The 20,922-nt window shown below is 37.4% G+C and overlaps 2 protein-coding genes across 6 annotated transcripts in view; both read left to right on the top strand.

Annotated features, from left to right (window-relative positions):
- The window catches only part of LOC117991354 (NAD kinase-like), a 56,445-nt gene extending 42,518 nt beyond the window's left edge, over positions 1–13,927 (top strand). For 4 of the 5 annotated variants that reach the window (XM_069504946.1, XM_034978928.2, XM_034978925.2 and 1 more), the window contains 8 exons: positions 1,813–1,896; positions 5,882–6,011; positions 6,539–6,733; positions 8,125–8,227; positions 8,640–8,837; positions 9,449–9,606; positions 9,923–10,005; positions 11,817–13,927. In XM_069504946.1, the coding sequence (XP_069361047.1) occupies positions 1,813–1,896; positions 5,882–6,011; positions 6,539–6,733; positions 8,125–8,227; positions 8,640–8,837; positions 9,449–9,606; positions 9,923–10,005; positions 11,817–12,030 (1,165 nt within the window). In that variant the 3' untranslated portion in view covers positions 12,031–13,927. Of the gene's footprint in view, positions 1–1,812; positions 1,897–5,881; positions 6,012–6,538; positions 6,734–8,124; positions 8,228–8,639; positions 8,838–9,448; positions 9,607–9,922; positions 10,006–10,738; positions 10,822–11,816 lie in introns of all 5 variants that reach the window. The other variant, XM_034978926.2, reaches the window with a different exon arrangement.
- Positions 13,928–18,521: 4,594 nt separating this feature from the next.
- mRpL41 (mitochondrial ribosomal protein L41) lies at positions 18,522–19,167 on the top strand. Its single transcript, XM_034978931.2, has one exon. The coding sequence runs from the start codon at positions 18,603–18,605 to the stop codon at positions 19,092–19,094; it is 492 nt and encodes a 163-aa protein (XP_034834822.1). The 5' UTR covers positions 18,522–18,602; the 3' UTR covers positions 19,095–19,167.
- Positions 19,168–20,922: the final 1,755 nt, after the last annotated feature.

The following is a 20,922-nucleotide window of genomic DNA, read 5'->3' as shown; positions in this document are numbered from 1 at the left end:
GTAGACCTTCGGACCCTGATCATCTCTTGCCAAGAAACCACTCTTCCATCTGTCATACCCTCCGAGATGGACGCCGATGAAATTTGTATGGCGGCCATCTTTTTTTCGGAATTTTAAATTTTTTTTCCAATTTTTGGCAATTGGATGAGGTTTCGAATGACATTTGGTCGAGCACCTCCCACCTATCTTCGATACCTAAAGCGTGCCCTTCACCCGTCTCCGAAATCCTCAATCATCAGCTCTCTACATATGTTGCCCTAAAGGAATCTTTGTCTTCTATATGAAACCATAAGTGAAAAAAAAAAGTTTCATACAAAATTTTACAGGAGGGAATTTTTTGAAAATCTCGGCCGCCATCTTGTTTTTCCAATTTTTTTCACATTTTCTAAAAATTGTTTACTAATATCTTCAATTGTTGCAAGTTGTAACAAAATCGGTTGGAAAACAAAAAAGTTACAAAAGTCAGGTCGGCCGCCATCTTGTTTTTCTGAAATGTCATAATTTTTCCCTACTCGAATCCCACTTCTGAACATATCTCCCATACATTATTATATCATTTTCTGTCTCTTTCTAGGAGAACAATTATGTCAATCAGTGAGTGAGTGGTAATTGAGCTATATATAGTATAACTAGTATTTTGCTCGCTGCTCGAGCTGCTAAAGCAGCTCTCGAGGTCTATAATGGGCATTTTGAATAATAAAAATTTTTGTATGAAAAAAAAAATTCCGCCATTTTGAATTTTTTTTCCATCCATCGAGTAGACCTTTGGACCCTGATCATCTCTTGCCAAGAAACCACTTTTCCATCTTTCATACCCTCCGAGATGGACGCCGATGAAATTTGTATGGCGGCCATCTTTTTTTCGGAATTTAAAAAAAAATATCAAATTTTTGGCAATTGGATGAGGTTTCGAATGACATTTGGTCGAGCACCTCCCACCTAACTTCAATACCTCAAGCGTGCCCTTCACCCGTCTCCGAAATCCTCAATCATCAGCTCCCTCCATATGTTGCCCTAAAGGAATCTTTGCCTTCTATACGAAAGTATTAGTGAAAAAAAAAAGTTTCATACAAAACTTTACAGGAGGAAATTTTTTGAAAATCTCGGCCGCCATCTTGTTTTTCCAATTTTTTACACTTTTTCTAAAAATCGTTTGCTAACATCTAAAATAACTGCAAGTTTAAACAAAATCGGTTGGAAAACAAAAAAGTTACAAAAGTCAGGTCGGCCGCCATCTTGTTTTTCTGAAATGTCATAATTTTTCCCTACTCGAATCCCACTTCTGAACATATCTCCCATACATTATTATATCATTTTCTATCTCTTTCTAGGAGAACAATTATGTCAATCAGTGAGTGAGTGGTAATTGAGCTATATATAGTATAATAATAGTCATTAATAATAATAAGATCAGGTTCATAGGTGTTTTTAAATGTTACATTAGATATAAGCATAGACTTATATATTACTTCGTAAGGACAAGGCCATTGAACCAAGCAAAATGGCACCGACTCATTGGTCCCAAAATGTTTATTTAGCACCAATGCAACCTCAGTGACATCTGGATTTCAAACGGGTCATTCATTAGTATCTAAGAGGTGGCGCTGATTTATTTGGTTCCAAAACCGTGAAAATTTTGTTCGCTTGGGCATATCTTGTCATTTATATCGATGGATATAAGATTTTTTAAGACGTACATATATAACACTAGCGTATTAGGAATAAGCCTGTAAAGCTAGATGTAAGTGTTGACAAAATAAATAATAATAATTATATTCTTGTAAAATGATACATAATTTTGTATTGTTTCAGGAGGACAAGATCTCTGAACGCACCGTCTCCAATACAACAGTTTGGGCCATGCGGAAGGATAATGAAAAACTCTGCAATGGTTATGTAAGTATGTTTTTAATAGTTTACTACTGCCTTCTACGTTTACCCCTGATGATATAATGTTACTAAGATGCAATCTGGGATGAAATTAAGCGATTTTAGGGTTCCGTACCTCAAAAGGAAAAACGGAACCCTTATAGGATTATTTTGTTGTCTGTTTGTTTGTCTGTCTGTCTATCGGTCTGTCAAGAAACATACAGGGTACTTCCCGTTGATCTAGAATCATGAAATTGGCAAGCAGGTAGGTCTTATAGCAAAAATAAAGGAAAAAAACCGAAACCCGTGAGTTTTTGGTTACATCGCAAAAAAATGTGTTCATGAGAAATTAATTTAGTAAATCAAATAAAGATGGCGCAGTCCATCATTAACTTGCAGTGTTCTACATAAAAGTGTTAGGTACATCTTGCACGGTGGTACGGAAATCTTCATGTGCGAGTCCGACTCGCAGTTGACCGGTTTTTTAAAATGCAGCCCGTTAGGACTAGGTGAATATTATTAAAGATGGATGAAGAAGCCAAAGTGGCATGAGAGAAATCGTTAGGTAAATAGTCTTTGAAAGTAAACGGTTACAAGATCGTTAAAAAGGCAACAGCGGAAAAACCGTCCTAGCTAGGCCTTCCTGCGTTTATAACGTAACTCATTTGGTCAGCTACATTGTGCAATTTATGTTTCGTCTTTATGACAAAGGTGAGTTTTGCAATCCACATTAAAATACATTTCAAATGCCTAGATTGTCCAAGCATCACCATCATTATCACAATAAACGAATGTATTTTGTCATAACTGAGCAGCATGACATGATAAATGAATACTACTCGTATAAAAGCAATTTATCTTAAAAGTTGATGTCTTTTTTAGCGACTTGAATTTTTTGGACTTTTTCCCGTACCATCCGTATAGGTGTTTAATCATCAACCTGTTGTCCACGTTACTTGCAATGTTTCGGTTTTGGACAAAACAGACAGTTATGTGCGTTTAAAAAAAAATCACTTGCTTTTACGGTGAAGGAAAACATCGTGAGCAAACCTGCATGCCTGAGAGTTCTCCACGTTCTCACAGATGTGTGAAGACTGCCAATCCGCATTGGGCCAGCGTGGCAGACTATGGCCTAAACCCTTCTCACTCTGAGAGGCGACCCGGCTCAGTAGTGGGCCGGTAATGGGTTGATCATGATTAACATTTATCACCTCATCAATGTACCGCAGTTTCCATGTTTGTTTCGCTTGTAAATCTCAATATTATTTAACCTGTTCAAAAGTACACTTCAATATTTTCAAAATACAATGACCAATTCTCGTTTTATTATCACTAATTGTTCAAACGTTAGCATCGTACCGTGTAGGTTATATATTTCCTTGAATCATCATCATCATGATCAACCCATCGCCGGCTCACTACAGGGAACGGGTCTCCTCTCAGATTGAGTAGGGTTTTGGCCATAGTCTACCACGTTGGCCATGTGCGGGTTGGTAGACTTCACACACTTTTGAGAACATTATGGAGAACTCTCAGGCATGCAGGTTTTCTCACAATGTTTTCCTTCGCCGTTAAAGCAATTACTTAAAACGCTCATAACTCCGAAAAGTTAGAGGTGCGTGCCCGGGATCGAACCCCCGACATCCGATTAGAAGGCGGACGTCCTAACTCCTAACCACTAGGCTATCACAGCTTTCCTTGAATGGACTGTTTAAATAAATAGGTTGGTATTTATAACGTTATTATTGTGTCCGGTTTCGCTAATGTTCATAATAATTATCATTATAGTTTACAAAAAATGTAATAGACTTATATAGCTACATGTGTATTTTTAAGATAATTTATTTTACAAAACCACTTCAATATTAATTATTAAGAAACAGACAGGAAAACTAAATATGATAATATAAAATAAATCCATATCCATACTAATATTATAAATGTGTAAGTGTGTCTGCCTGCCTGTGTCTCTCTGCTGACTTTTCACTTCCCGATTTTGACGAAATTTGGTACAGTGATAGCTTGCATAAAGGATGAAAGGACATAGTCAACTTTTTATCCCGGAAAAGCAAAGATTCCCACGGGATTTTTAAAAAACTAAATCCACGCGGACAAAGTGGCGGTCATCAGCTAGTCTATGATAATGAAAATGTGCATTTGTAATAATAATAGATAAGAGAAATAATAAAAAGTATTAATGTTGACTGTTGTTACTTTATAATATCTACTAGTACGGTGCTCGCCACTTCGTCCGCGTGAATTCAGATCTTTTTAATCCTCTCTGTAAAACTGTGAAACTCTGTAAATATGTGTTTCCGGGATAAAAACAGGCTGCCAAGCTATCTCGGATATAACTGATACTGTCTGGTCTTCTAAAGATACTGTGGGTGTGGGTCGTGGGAACATCATTTTTCGATTTCTTGATCCGTTTGTAAAATATAATGTTTTAAAGTGGTAATTTTTATTAGAGTCAAGTGTCGTTTCCTTTATACGTGTATTTATATGTTACTAGCTGATGCCCACGACTTTGTTCGCATGGATTAAGGTTTTTAAAAATCCCGTCCTCTTTGATTTTCCGAGATAAAAAGTATTCTATGTCACTCTCCAAATCTTTAAGTATAGCCATGCAAATATCACGTCAATCCGTTGCACACTCAAACAAACACTTTCGCATTTATAATAAGAGTTTTTACACGTTACTAGCTGATGCCCTCGTCCGCGTGGATTATCCCGAAAGAACTTTTTGATTTTCCGGGATAACAAGTAGCCTATGTCACTCTCCAGGTCTTTAAGTATACCCACGCAAAAAATCATGTCGATCCGTTGCTCTTTTGCGACTTGAAAGGCAAACCAACAAACACTGCCGCATTTATAATATGGGTAGTGATTATATGGGTACCTAGTGATTATATGGGTAGTGATTATATGGGTAGTGATATTGTATCGTTCGTTGCGGAACCTCGCCACAGCTACTGGCAACTTGATCAAGTCATCAATTCGAATATGCAAAAATACATCGTAGTTATACTTTTCTATGTTTTGAGTCGAAGCAATACAATATTTTTTTGTCAGTGTGCATGTGAGGAAGAAATTAATAAAATTTGGACTGAGGAGACATGTGGCAGACCTTATATTTTGTAAGCATGTTCCCGATTTATTTGTTTTTTAAGAAAAATATACTGTAACCTAATAGTAGGGGAGCCCAAGAGGCTAAATAGGGATTTACTCGAGCGTCGTGGGAACCTTTTGGATTGTGAAGATTAGGTGCTAAAAAGAAAAAGGTTATAATATGATGTAACCCCTTTCGCTGGTGGGGAGAGCGCGTACAGGATTTCAAAAATGTAAAAAAACTATATATTCACAAAGAAATACTCGAGTGCTTTAGATATTAATCAGTACCCTTATTATAAATGCGAAAGTGTGTTTGTTTGTTGGTTTGTCTTTCAATCACGTCGCAACGGAGCAACGGTTTTTTGCATGGGTATAGTTTAAGACCTGTGGCTCTACCGCGGTTGTTTGACAGCTACAATGTCACGATCGCAATCATCTCTGATTGGTTAATGCTCGCTCACTATTGGCCACAATGCATTGTTGCAACAAGAATCGCACAAATTCAGCCAATCAGTACAATTGAGATTGTAATAATGATTGATGCAGGTTTTAGACAATCGCCCTGCTGGAGAGTGACATAGGCTACTTTTTCCCGGAAAATCAAAGAGTTCCCAAGGGATTTTTAAAAAACCTAAATCCACGCGCACGAAGTCGCGGGCATCAGCTATAGTAGTATATAATGCTTCCCTTCCCACGTGTTTTTTTTATCGCAAAAATATTTATCTGCCGGTTTGTATGGTGGGAGTGGTCGTACGAAGGTGTAGAAGGGGGCGCTCCATCTTAGGCTGCATTATCACATCCCACCATATAGTGTATAAATTAAAAAAGGAAAAAGAAAATAGACCCATAAATATTTATCAAGTAGGTATAGTAAACCATAATAAATGATTTATACTTCCAGGCAGATCCAGGACCCGGCATCACAGCGGCTGACGTGGTACAAGCCGCCGCTGACGGTGCTGGTGATCAAGAAGGTCCACGACGCCACCATACTCGCGCCCTTCGTCCAGCTCGTGCATTGGCTTGTTCATGTAAGTCATCCATACCCATTCATCCATATCCAGTTGGGTCATTATGAACGTGCGAACGGGGTCATAAATCGTTACAGCAGCTAAAGTTACGCGGTTTGACGGCTCTAAATTAAATTTAAAACTGTTAAACTGTGTCTGTCCTTTTTATATTACATTAGTAAGAAGAGGATGCGAATACTCTAAAATTTAGGTACTGATTCTCTGAGCAGAACCTAATTTTAGAGTATTCGCATTTCGCATACTCTTCTTACTAATGTAATATGAAAAGGACAGACGCAGTTCGACAGTTTTAAATTTTATTTTTAGATGGTAAAACCCGTGATTTTAGCGCACAGTCGCGAGCCTACTGTTTGAATTTGTAGCGTGTACTAAAATTTAGAGTCTTTAAATGTAAAGTTCATGTTCTGTCCCTTTTTAGCATTGTTAAAAAGAATAGGATGCAGATACTCTAAATTTGGTTTAGAGAAAGACAACGGAATCGGTGTCGGTGCCAATGTTTAAAAATTTAAGGATTCTTTAATTTTCAGGACAAAAGTATGGTGGTGTTCGTTGAAGCGGCAGTTCTAGATGACACTTTGCTCAAGGAGTACGGCGACTTCTCGTCGGTGAGGGAACGGCTCATGACGTTTCGCGCCGGCACGGACGACCTCACGGACAAGATTGACTTCATTATCTGCCTTGGAGGAGACGGCACGCTGTTACATGCCAGCTCCTTGTTCCAGGTATGCTAACTTACTTGAGCTAACTTAATTGAGACTTGACTTACCTGTAGGTCTGGTTACAGGTTGTAACCAGAACGTTAGCAGAAACGAAGACAAGTTGTACTACTGATGATTACTGATATGATAACACCAAAAAAATGCGATTAAATCTAAAAAAATCCTATATTTAGTAAAATATTGCAAATAAAACATCTGACTGACTGTAAGCCATTCGGAGTCAATGCGACGTCGAAGGCGGGGCATTGACCCGAGTTTTGCACGCTACACATTGCGGGGTTAAAAAATACTAAATCACTAAAACGATAAAATGAGGCAAATTGCTAATGGTATTGGATTGTGTTTAAGTAGTATAACAATAACGCAAAGTTTTTGCTAGCGTTCTGCTTACACCCTGTATGTAGCGTATCAAGACAGCTTTGAGAATCTACTGGCGCGTACGGTGCGATCAGATTATTGTGGAAAAGAAGAAGCCGTGAACTGATTGAGGAATTCTACGTGAAGGCAAAGAAAGCGTTTGCGATTGAAGCAACTATGTAAAAAAATCACGTCGATCCGTTGCTCCGTTGGGTGTGATTGGAGGTCTAACAAATACACTTTCGGATTATAATATGGGTATTGTTGTTTTATGTTTGTATGGAAGACGCAGCGTTGGAAGACCCCTCACTAGGTGGACGGACGACATCAGACGAGTCGCAGGGAGCCGTTGGATCCAGGCGGCGCAAGACCGTGGCGTGTGGAAGTCCCTACAAGAGACCTATGTCCAGCTGTGGACGTCTATTGGTTGATGATGATGATTGTTGTTTTTGGAACAATTTCTCTTAATTATTATTTTTTACTAGCTGATGCCCGCGACTTCGTTCGCGTGAAATAAGGTTTTTCTATTCCTATCTAAATAAAAATCCCGTGGGAACTCTTTGATTTTCCGGGATAAAAAGTAGCATATGTCACTCTAATGGTCTTTAACTATATTCATGCAAAAAATCACGTTGATCCGTTGCGACGTGATTGAAAGACAAACCAACAAACCAAAAAACAAACACACTTTCGCATTTATAATATGGGTACTGATTTGAAAGAAAAAGGTGAAGGAGAATTTTAATTCAACAGAAGATAAGGAATCCTAGTCACCCTTATCAGTACCCTTATTATAAATGCGAAAGTGTGTTTGTGTCTTGGTTTGTTGGTTTGTCCTTCAATCACGTCGCAACGGTGCAACGGATCGATTTTATTTTTGCATGGGTACAGATAAAGACCTGGAGAGTGACACAGGCTATTTTTTATCCCGGAAAATCAAAGAGTTCCCACGGGATTTTTTTTTAAATAATTCCACGCGGACGAAGTCACGGGCATCAGCTAGTGTGGTATAAATCACGTTTGTATTTCTCTTCCAGCAATCAGTGCCTCCAGTGATGGCGTTCCATTTGGGCTCGTTGGGATTCCTTACGCCATTCGAGTTCAACAACTTTCAGGATCAAGTCATGAATGTTTTGGAAGGTAAGCTAAATGTCTATTAAATTAGAATAGTGCATTCAATATTACCTGGCGTGTTTCCACTTGAGACCGTCATTAGCAATAATAATAGGATTAAGTCGTGGCGAGTGAATTATTTGTAAACACTTGCAAAACACGTGCGGCGTTTCAAACGATTTTGATACTTTATCTATGTTACCTTATGGCTTCGTTAAAAATGAATGAGCTCTATGAGTGTTTAGCTTATTATCTCTCTTAGTCTATAAACTCTGATTTTTTTACATGTCAAAAATTGCGGATTTCACTGCCCATGACGAAATTTTCGATATGTATTTTCTAAACTGCCCGAATTAATAAATAATCGAACTAAAATGTTTCTTAAAATGCACTATCCAATTCAACAGATATATGCAATCGAAAAATCATTTTATTCAAGGTCACGCCGCGTTAACGTTAAGGTCACGTCTCCAATGCGTGGTACTCCGGAAGACGACAGAAGATGGCAAAGAGAAGAAGAAGCCCACAACTATACTAGTGCTCAATGAGGTGGTGGTGGACCGAGGACCTTCGCCCTACCTCTCCAACTTTGATCTCTTCCTCGATGGGAAACACATTACCTCTGTCCAGGGCGACGGTGAGTAAAACTTTTTTTTGTAAAACTGATCTTTTTTACTTTCATATTGAAATAACAAAATAAATCAAAGGCTTTCGTCGCTTGTACAATTGCAAATCCTCAAAATCTTTGGGCATATTTCGAGGAAGAGTGGAGTGGTTGAACACCACGTGGTACAAGTTCGAGTGGAAGGCACACGTCCACGTATGTCCTCCACTCCATAATAAATCTATATGTGTATATAATATAAAAGCGAAATACCACTCACTCACTGACTGACTGACTAATCACGAAATCTCAGAAGCTATAAAGCCTACAAACTTGAAATTTGGAAGGTAGGTTCCTATCTAGGACGTAGGTGTCAGCTAAGAAACGGTTTTGAAAGGGGGGGTGGAGCGTTGTATGAAAGTCCTATGTTTTTGAAGTTAGAGATATGATAATTGGCATTTAGGTATTCTGGGTTCCGTGCCTTAAGGTGAGACTGAGTGAGTAGGTTAGTAAGGATTTTTGCAGCGGGAAAATTTGTGGATCTCATGAGAAACCAGAAATTTTACGCAGACGCAAGTCGCGGGCAACTGCTAGTGTAAATATAAGGTAGACATAGTGACCAATAATTAAACTAATTGTTCCAGGTTTAATAGTATCGACGCCAACGGGTAGTACAGCGTACGCCGTAGCCGCGGGAGCTAGTATGATCCACCCGTCAGTGCCTGCGATTATGGTGACGCCTATCTGCCCACACTCGCTCTCCTTCAGGCCCATTGTGGTGCCGGCTGGGGTCGAACTCAAGGTAAAACTCTTTCTTTAATTAGTACTTAATCGTTTAAAAAAGGAGGATTATAATTTTTCTGTATCATAAAGTTTTTAAAGTTTTTAGACATTTGATCCACAAAGAAAAATCTTTTGAATTTCATCCTATAATAATGTAATCAAAATTGGATTTTTGACCCCTTTTGTTGTTTTGAGGTGATGCCCTCTTTGTGTAACCTTTGGCCTCGGCGACTACTTAAAAAAAAATTGTCAATTGGAAGCTCACAGAAATTCGGTTGTTTTTAGACGTCTTCCGCCTTTTGAAATAGTCCAAATAAACATAATTGACATTTTAGATCGCCTTATCACCCGACGCGCGAAACGCAATGTGGGTGTCGTTCGACGGACGCAACAGACAAGCGTTACAACACGGAGATAGGTACTTGTGACCACAACGTTATAATACGCATTCTAACCCTTTTAGCTAACCTGCAATGCTGTCATGTTAACCTAATTTCTAAATTATCAGAACTAATATTGTTTCAACTAATTCATTTTCGAATACAAATTCTAACCTAAATTTACATGTTTTAGACATGTCAATTTAGTTCAGAAGGTGCAGTTAAAGCAGATTTATGAAATGTTCTGCTGACTTGTATTTCACGATGTAAAGGTCAAACCATCGGTCGTCGGTTAAAAATTGTAATCATCACTTTATACAAAAGTAAAAGTTTTTATTTAAAAGTAGTGGGTACCTATAATATAATAATAGTATAAGTATAGTTAAAAACTGGTCAGGGAAGCACTTATCTCAACTCAGAGATTTCTACCAGATATTCGTGGATTTTTGAAAGAGATTTGGATGAAAGGTAGCTTCGGCTTATGTCAAAATTAGAGGCTTGGGGTTTTACAATATCAATATTCAGCTCCAATCACTGGGTCTAAAAACTAGCGCATAACTTATAACGTAGATCCCATAAAGAAAGGATTTGTAGAAATTACACCCAAACGAAGCTGAGGTGGAAACTTCTTCGACGACAATCGCTTCTTTTATTCTTTGAACTAAGGAAAGCAGCTGTGCCTCTTTGGAGTCCTAATATGGAGTTTTCGTCGCACAGTTTAAAGGCGTAATCATTCCAAAACTTTTTTTTAAATACGCGAGCTTGTTTCAGACAAAGCTAAACCTAGAAGCCCATAACAAGGCCAGCGTGTCTTTTGACGGACGCTCACAATTGATACTCAGTGCTGGTGATAGGTAATAAATAAACAAAGGTTAAATTCATGGGTTTAAATTCATTTTCGAAAAACATCAAATCATTATGGTATGGTAAAACACAAATCAGTATGGCCGTGTCAGTGTTACATAATTAGGAAAATTCACATTGGCATTTGGTGCATTTATTGTGATTTTATGTTTGTATCAATTGTTGTTTTGTTGGAAACTACAATAATTGAAAACGCAGCACTATCATTGTCCTTTTCTGTAGAGAGAATTGGGAAAGGGTGGTACTATTTTTGTCGATTTAAGTTAAAACTTTGGACTGGACTGCTTGGTTTGATCTTTGCATGCTTAGGGCGGTTACGCACTCATCCGATTCGAGTTCGTGAAAATGCGTTCCTTTTTGTTTTGTATGGTGGCTTATGACATATGACGTAGATAATCGCTGGTATTCTTACGGGTGATGGATAGTACTCGGATGACGGAAGTGCAGTGCGTAATCGCCGTAAACGTTGGCCCCATATAAATTTGTGTTTTTTACTATTTGCACGTTAATGTTATGTTTTTATGCTTATGCACGCTTTAACATCAAAATTTAGATTTAGCAATATTATTGATATACTAGATGATGCCTCGTCCTCGTGGATTTGGGTCTTTTTTTATTAATCCCGTGCGCACGGTGGTTTTCTGGGGTAAAAAATACCCTATATGGGTATTTTTTACCCCAGAAAACGTCTTCAGGTCCGTCCGTCGTCATGCAAGCTATCTCTGTACAAAATATATGATGCCCACGACTTCATTCACGGGACTATTATGTTTTTTAAAGGATCCCGTGTGATTTTTCTTATTCTCTTGGATAAAATGTTGCCTAGATGTGTAACCGTCGATCCGTTGGTCTGTGGCGGCGTGATTGAAAGACAAATTAGCAAACAAACACACTTTCGCATTTATAATTATAATAATATGTGTAGAGATACACTTAATAATATTGATAAAATAAAAACTTTAATCCAACTTTTGGTATTTTATAGTCTGTACGTGACGACATCAGTGTATCCGGTACCGTCAATATGTGCGCAGGACCAAATCTCGGACTGGTTTGACTCCCTAGGCGAATGTTTGCACTGGAACGTGAGGAAGAAACAAAAACAAATCGACGAACTCAGCGACCTGACTCACTCGTCCAGCGACACTCTAGAGGAGCTTGATTCAAACCATCATGACGAAAGACCAGCCGATATGTGACCTAAGGTTGTGTGTGAACAAGTATCGTAACGTAACCTTCGATAAATAAAGTACAAGATATGCCGTCGGTTGTCAAGTATACGTGTATTATCTACTTAAAAGCCTTGCCGCAGTGTTCTTTTAAAACTTCTAAAAGTAAAAAAAAAGCAAAATGCAATTTAGCTTATTTCTTTTAGTTTTTCTGAATACCAACAATTATAAACTCCAAGCGGACGCTTTTTCATTTAAATAATACCTACCTATAGAACTCTCTTGTACTTTGATGATCGAAGAACCTAACTACAAAGGGTATCACCATTAATAACCATGCTTGAGCACGCTTTATTTTGTAAAAAAAAAGTATACAGTTTTTCAAGCTTAATACCCCAAGTAAACATAATTATAAGTACTGACAACAAAATGCGATATTATATACAATAATTACCAGACAGCATACCAAACGAAAGCTTTGCAAACTTGTACCTAATACGTACACGACTTTCATAAAAATTTATTTGAATTCAGTAAGTCTTGCAATACCTGTCTCAAGCGTATATGTTGTCGTGTATCTAGTAGTTCTTGCAATACACAAGTGCGCGTAAACTTTTTTTTTTTTCCGCGTGAACTTTACTTGTGTTTACGTCGTATACATTGCGTAAGTGTGCGTGCCTGTCTGACCAATCAGTCGCGAGCAAGCGCATACATTTACTTTAGTTAAACCGATACGAACACAGGCATGAGCCACGCACACTCGTGGGACGCAAGAACTTTAATTGTTTATATTTCACGTTGTACAGATTTTTCCATTTTAGTGTATTTTATGCACACATTCGTGCAATATTGTGATAGTATAAAATATTATACATAGTACGTTTATAAAAATTAAACGTCTTTTTGACATTCCCTTGGAGCTTCGACAATAATTCAATAAAATAAATAGGTATCTACTTGAATACTCTTTCTTGAATTTCTTAAGCGAAATCGTTCTGAATTTAAGAAATCAATAAATACAAGATTTTATTTGCCTACTGCATTTTTATGTAATTTAAATCGATATTTTACTAATTGACTTTGAATATTTAATTCACAATCACATTGATCGAAAGTGCAGAATGCAATTAATTAGCCAATGTTGATAATATTAATTCGAATATAAAATATCAACTTGGTTACTTGTAAGTATAAATACTTACTTATATAATGCATACTTGTTTAATATGTTAAAAATGATCATTAATTTTATTTATGGCAGACTTCACCTAACGTTGTAAGGCAATAAACTATGAAAAATTGTTTTTACAGTGGTGCTAATTATTATTAGGATATAGTACACAATCTCTAAACTAAACTGTTAGGTCTAAACATAGTTTTATTTCTTTTCACAATTTAGTATAAAGATTGTGTATACAATAGATTCACACCATTGATATGAGGGTAGTATATTTTTTGCTCCTGAGCTTTGAGCACTACGCTGATGTCGCTTGCGCGTACGTTATACGTGTAATAACAATGGACTTATTTTGCTCTGTCAACTGTAATTAGAAAAGTTCGGTTAGCAACTTGCTGCGTTGTTACTTTGTACGCGATAGGGATGATTTATGCCAACACGTGGCAGACGCGGGCCGTGCCACGCACGAGACACGGAGCAGTTTATGCTTCACCGTGCCGTGAACTGCCACACGGTGAAGCTGAACTGCTTCATATAAAATGTTCTTGTATTTTGAATCCGTGCCTCGTACGTGTTGCCATAAATCATCCCTTATACGTCCTACATGGCACGTAGTGTTTAGGCACCACACTGTGACGCTGGCAACATAAAATCAAATCGCAACGCAGACTCCACTCCGACTCGACTTTGGATGTGGATGGCCGTTGAAAGACATGGTCCACAAGTCGATACTTCTGTCAATTGATTCCATCATATCGCACCCCTAGATGAAAAGGTCACTAAGTCAAAAAGTGCGTGTTTTGAGTTAGTGGCATTTTCAAACTCCTGACTCGTATACCTACACGGCGATATAACTCACGTAACTATACCTTCAACCGTCAACGAATAATGGTGCGAAACGTAGGTTTACTTGAATGACCCTCCCCTCAACGGCGCGAACATACTGCGTCATTTTGAATAGTCTTCCGGTCGACGAAGGTGGATGACGTTTGAATAGTGGGTCATTTTGAGTTGCAAGAGTTAACGTGAAATTTACTTATATTAGTCATCATTAAATTCGTTTTTATTTAGAGTTAATTGTGTTTTAATGAAATTTTAATTATAAAAGTTACTGTTCATTTTGAGTTACGTTGTTTTGATGATGTTTTATCGCGATATTTTTTTTGATATTTCAAGTTACTGAGATTTACATGACAGTAAAATCAAATTCCGACTTACAGTAGTTTTGTTGAAGGAAAGTTTAGCTTCCGTTATCTTGGCCTGTTTAGTCGAAAACGTACTTTTCATAGATAAAAGGTTATTATTATGACATTTAGAATTAGATTTTTTAATCGCTATAAAGATTTGAAAAGCAGGACGTGATATTTTTGGAATTTTTGAGTTGGTTGACTTTACATGATAGTTTATTTTTAAGACAAAAAAGTCCAGGAAAACTCATGTTAGAAATGATAAACACAAAAAACAAGATCTTGACCAGCTAGCAGCATTGGATGATAGAAGAACCCTTCCATCCCATGGTATAAAAGTGCTGAATAGGGTAAAGGAGACTGAGTTGTCAGTTCTATTGGATGTTCTAAGAAAGCTTCCGTCCCCTAGTATCGAAATGCTAAATAGAGTAATGCACCTGAGTTGCTAGTAGCATTGTGGATGGATTGGAAACCTGTAAAACTTACAAGTTGTGGGATCAACTAAAAAAAGAATTAATCCCTGCTCGCAAATTGCAACCTCCTTGTGAAAAATGTCGTTTTAAATGTAGTACCAAGTCCCGTCAGTTTGTTTTTATAAAACTAAGCAAACACCAGTTTTATGTTACGGAAAACCATCCTAATACAAATAATTAGTGATTCAGCTTAACTTTATTTTTAACTAGCTTATTCCTGCTTCACTTTCAAACACCTATTTCACCCCTTCATGGGTTGAATTTTCAAAAATCCTTTCTTAACAGATGTCTACGTCATAATAGCTATCTGCATGCTAAATTTCAGCCCGATCCGTCCAGTAGTTTGAGCTGTGCGTTGATAGATCAGTCAATCAGTCAGTCAGTCGGTCAGCTTTTTCTTTATAAATATAGATTACTCATTCAGTAAATAAATAACAGTTTTGTTTGTCTTTACATTTGTTATTGTTTTATTTCAACCATTTTAATTCTAGTCCACCTAGGTACATAAAAATTAAAAATTTATCACCCGTTCATGCTATAACTCAAAACTTTCCAATAAAAAGTTATCTCAATTTTGAGGTGAAAAGTAATGTAACTCATTTTCATTTCAGATAAAGTAAGCTATTTCTACTTACTGCACAAAAAACTTGTTCACTACCGCTGCAAAACTAGAGTAACTAAAAAATCTTAATTATTTCTGGTTTTTAACATATAACATACAAATAAGTTAGTTGAACAAGCTTTAGGAAATATTGCATTTAGGAATGTATTTTTAGATTTTCCGTATCTTTCATAGATATCCTAAAATCAGTTTTTCGTCGTTTCTGAACATTTTGGTTTTTTGACTTAGTGACCTTTTCATCTAGGGGTGCGATATATTAATATGACACACGATAAAAAGCCTACATTTCCATGCTTTACTGTGAGTCGAGTCTGTGTAATGTGCGAAGTGATCTTTAATAGTACGCGCGATCGACAGCGTTGAATGTATATTCTGGCCTCATATACAACTGAATTAGCCCCATTATATTATGAACTACACTTGTCACTACAATATATCTCATACATTATAAATGTAGCTGGTATACACTTAAAGAATAAGGTGCTACATAAACAATTAAAGTGCCAACATTCATAATCATAAGATATTACATAAATGCACAAATGTTTTTTTATAATCTGTGGGTACTTATGATTTATATATTTCTTATTTATTTTAAGGTGGTTGGAAGATGCGGGAATCAAGTAATTCAATGTGTACAAAGTATTTTATTATTGGTCACTAGATACCTATTATACGTTGAATTTTGACAAATGGATTTTTAAAGCTCTATACAGTTTTAGTATAGAACTCTAATGATTTTAGGCGTATTTTGTGGTTAAACGACATTTTATAACGTAAATAACGGATCGGTACCATTGTTATTACGACGGTTTTGACTTCCTTGTATATTATTATACTCTTTGGCTTTGACGGGACTGCAATGCTGTAAAAGATGAAGTACGAGCTGTCATGAGCAGTGTCGAACTAGCCACTTTCTTGTTTTAACTGGGGTGCATACCCCATTAATTACATTACAAAATGTTTAAAACTCTGTTAATATTTATGGTTGCCCTATGATATTTTAAATGAAAAATTAATAAAATTATAATGGATTGGTGTATATTATGCAAATGTTTATTGTGTGAATTGTTTTGTTTGGGATTTTACAATATGATGAAGGACAATGTTTTAATAAGAATTATACAAATTTAACTATTGGTATTTATTGTTTTCTTAATTAATTCCTGGTAGTAAGCTTTCATGCTACACTCAGCGTCACAAAAATCGCACCTTTTGAAAAAATAAATTTAAATCAGTTTTAAAGGTTCGTACGCACCTGAGCGGCGCGGCGCGGCGCTTCAGTCCGACTGCAGAACGCGTCACCTCAGGCCGCTCGACGGTGCCTACCGCACTACAACTTCAGTACGCGGCACCTCGCGTCACTTGCGCGTCACTTTTATACCCGTTCGCGTACGAGCAACAACGTCGCAAGATGAGCGACAGTGAAGAGGATTTGATTATTATTTCTTTGTTGTGCAGAAGAAGAACGAATTATCGAAGAGAAAAAACCGGCCAAGTGCGAGTCAGGCTCGCGCAATGAGGGTTCCGTACTACAGTCGTATTTTTTCGACATTTTGCACGATAATTCAAAAAATATGATGCATAAAAATAAATAAAAATCTGTTTTAGAATGTACAGGTGAAGACCTTTCATATGATACCCCACTTGGTATAGTCACTCACTTCGAAAGTTGAAAATACTAATTATTAGTTCATGACCACAATTTAATTTTTTTTGTGTGATCTAACCCTAAATTCACGGTTTTCAGATTTATCCCCAAATGTCAGCTATAAGATCTACCTACCTGCCATATTTCATGATTCTAGGTCAACGGGAAGTACCCTGTAGGTTTCTTGACAGACAGACGGACAGACAGACAGACAGACAACAAAGTGATCCTATAAGAGTTCCGTTTTTCCTTTTGAGGTACGGAACCCTAAAATAGGGGTTCGAGATTTGTGTAGTCCACGCGGACGACGTCGCGGGCATAAGCTAGTATAATATAAACACAAGTACAACAAATAGGTAGGCATATTTCCGAAACTATTAATTCTACCTAGATGAAGTAGGTAGGTATAATATGTACATAATATATTATAGTTATTTAATCAGGATTATTTTTACCATTGATGTTTTCTCATAACGCTCGGAGAGACATTTATACATTTAGACGCTGGGAAGGGGGGAAGCCGACATCCTAGGGGTTGGGACCTTTGAGGATATACTTCTAAGAGCATGAGGAACACGTCATGTGCCAAAAATTAAACCTACGTTATTTATTTTGAGGTCTATCTTGCCTATTCTTGCCTGCACTTTAAATACCTAACAAGATGCGCGTGTATCTTATTCGAGCGACGTACGCATACTGAAGCGCCGCGCCGCGCCGCTGGGTATGTCGCACTAGCGTCACTGCACTGCGCGTCGCTTCGCTGCGCTTCAAAATATTCTCTCCAGATGTGCCGCGCGGCAACGCGCGGTGAAGCGTGGTGAAGCGCTGTGCAGCGCCGCTCTAGTGCGATATGCGCCATACAAAATGATAGAAATGATATTTTGAAGCTCTGTGCCGCGACGTGCAGCTCGCTGAAGCGCCGCGCCGCGCCGCTCAGGTGCGTACAAACCTTAACCCTAGTTAATCAAGGTAAATGGTCAATGGATCTTTGCTAAGAAAGGATTTTAGAGAATACAACCCCTATGGCGGTAAAATAGGGGTTTGAAATTTGTGTGGTCGTGGGCAAGCTAGTTAACGAATAAATTAACAAACTGAAACAGACAGAAAAAAAACCTGGAATCCCAACTTCTTGTAGGTAATCTCGTACAATCAATGCGGTAACTTCTGACTGCAATTTGCTGGACTTATAATATTTCTGCCACGACATCTCTGTGACTCCTCTGTGATAACTTTACTCTATGGTACTGACAGATATGACCACAGCATCACAGATGTACATCCACTACATCTAAACAAGGTCCATGGATAGGACAGATACAAAATCAACCACAGACCAATAAATACTCGGTGATCTGTGGTCGGTGATTGACATCATTGACACATTGACATTGACATTGATTGACATAAACATCAATAAACATCTTTTATTTCAGGTCGGTGATAAACATAACCTACAATTTTGTACAATTTTATTTTGTAGAAACTTAAAAAAATGTCCAACAGGATATCGTCATTAATTAATTTTGTACCTAAACGAAACATTTCCTTGACAGCGCCATGTGAAGGGAAGCGTAATTTCAGAAAATTCCTGCTCGCCAACAAGAGGGGGTCCCGTATACACAAGAAGCAACAAATGGGCCCCAATCCAGAACTAGAGGTCGACAAACGAGGGGTCCGCGATGTAGGGTATTACTTAAATGGACGTTTTGTCAAAGTTCCAGAAATGATACCGGAGCTTATCGTTCCAGATTTAAAAGATTGCGACTTGAAACCTTATGTTTCTTACAAAGCCAAAGATGTTGTTCAAAGTGAATTTACTGCCCAACAGCTTTTTGACGCGGTGTACAGTAAAAAGATCGTAACAGACTTTAAGCAAGGGAAACTTGATGCAGATGGCCAAGCCCTAGAACCTTCTGAAGAAGAGAAATTACAGGCGGAAGAGGCGATTCAAAGGGCAAAGCGAACAGGCTCAGACATATTTTAAGAGTGTTGAGAATAAAAATTAGGTTTAGTTCATAGTTCAAGTGTTACGTTAATAAATTAATTATTTAAAATTATGTATTGTATTTTAATTTTTTAATAGCTGTGTGTGTTAAAAAGTTATGATAGCCTAGTGGTTAAGACATCCGCCTCATTATAGGTTGGGGGTTCAATCCCTCATCCCTGGCTCTCGCACCTTTAACTTTTCGGTGAAGGAAAACGTGAAGAAACCTGCATGCCTGAGAGTTCTCCATAATGTTATCAAAGGTGTCACACTCTGCAAAAGCTCTTTATCATTCAGAGAGGAGACCTGTACTCTGTAGTGATGTAGTGTAGAGGATGTAATAATTACTAGGTAGATGGGTTTTATTTTGAACTCATGGATTTCTGTTTGCCTGTAGAATCTACAAATTATGCCATGGTGAGAGTGGTCTACACTGATTAGAATATTGAATATTAGCTTTCGCTATGCCTAATTCAATCAAGACCAATGCACCTAGCTTAGATATTATGTTATAACGGATCATTCATTTATTTGATAATAATATTACTATTGTTAACTTCTACCAATCCTCGATTACGCTGATACTTGCTATCTTAACCTAACTGAGGACCAACTGAACAAACTTGAGCGGCTTCAAAATCTTTGTATAAGGTTCGTATTTGGGCTGCGAAAGTATGACCATGTCTCCGAGTACCGCCGTAAGCTCAAGTGGCTCCCGATTCGTCTTCGCAGGAATACTCATATTCTTCATCTTCTTTACTGTATACTGTTCAATCCCTCCATTCCTCTTTATCTTAAAGAACGTTTTGAGTACCGATGTGATACACACTCTTTTTCTCTTCGTTCTCAAAATAATCTACGCCTGAAAATTTCTACACACTCCTCTTCTTATTATGCTAAATCATTTACTGTTACCGCTATACTGCTATGGAATTCTCTCCCCTTGGATATCAAACAGTCTCAATCACTATCTATTTTTAAAACAAAATTGAAGCTATTTTATTTATCCTCCATTTGATGTGTTTATTTATTTTTACTTTTAGTCCACTTATCTGTCGTCTATTCCTCTCTTATTTACTGTTGTATTTTCATTTATATATATATATATATATACATATGTATATTATGTGTATTTACTTTATTTAATTAGTACACCCCTTCCGCTTTCTTTAATTTTTATAATATCCTCTACCCTAAGGTTGCCTGGAAGAGATCGCTATTTTAGCGATAAGGCCGCCTATTGTACATGCTGTATTTGTTATATGTCTATTGTTTTTGTTTTGGTGTACAATAAAGCATATTTTACTTTACTTTTACTTTACTTCTATCTTACTCGTCAACAAGCACAAATCTTACACAGCCTGTAATATGACAGTAACATGTCTACGTACATAGCTTTAATACTTCCCTTTTACCACCTGTATTTTAACTAATGTTAAAATATTGATTATCAATCAAAGTTTCTTTCATGTTTTGAAAATAACAATGATACTTGAATCAAAATATTTTGTGCATTAGAGGAGCATAATTTTAGCCCTGTGAATTGTATAATTAAAATTGCGTAACTACCTACCTTACTACCGGTAGTAGTGTAACTTTAACTATTTTGAGATTTTCTCAGTGAATTATTACCTACTAGACGATGCCCGCGACTTCGCCGCGTGGATTTAGGTCTTTAAAAATCCCACGGGAACTCTTTCATTTTCCCGGGATCAAAAGTAGCCTATGTCCTTCCCCGGGATGCAAGCTATCTCTATACCAAATTTCATCAAAATCGGTTAAACGGATGGGCCGTTAAAAGCTAGCAGACAGACAGACACACTTTCGC

Source organism: Maniola hyperantus, chromosome 19, assembly GCF_902806685.2.
Source record: "Maniola hyperantus chromosome 19, iAphHyp1.2, whole genome shotgun sequence".
Classification (NCBI taxonomy): domain Eukaryota; kingdom Metazoa; phylum Arthropoda; class Insecta; order Lepidoptera; family Nymphalidae; genus Maniola; species Maniola hyperantus.
This window is presented reverse-complemented; position numbering and strand designations above follow the sequence as displayed.

Excerpts from the sequence above, each read along its gene's own strand:
- mRpL41 (XM_034978931.2), top strand. The coding sequence starts at position 18,603 with ATGTCCAACAGGATATCGTCATTAATTAATTTTGTACCTAAACGAAAC.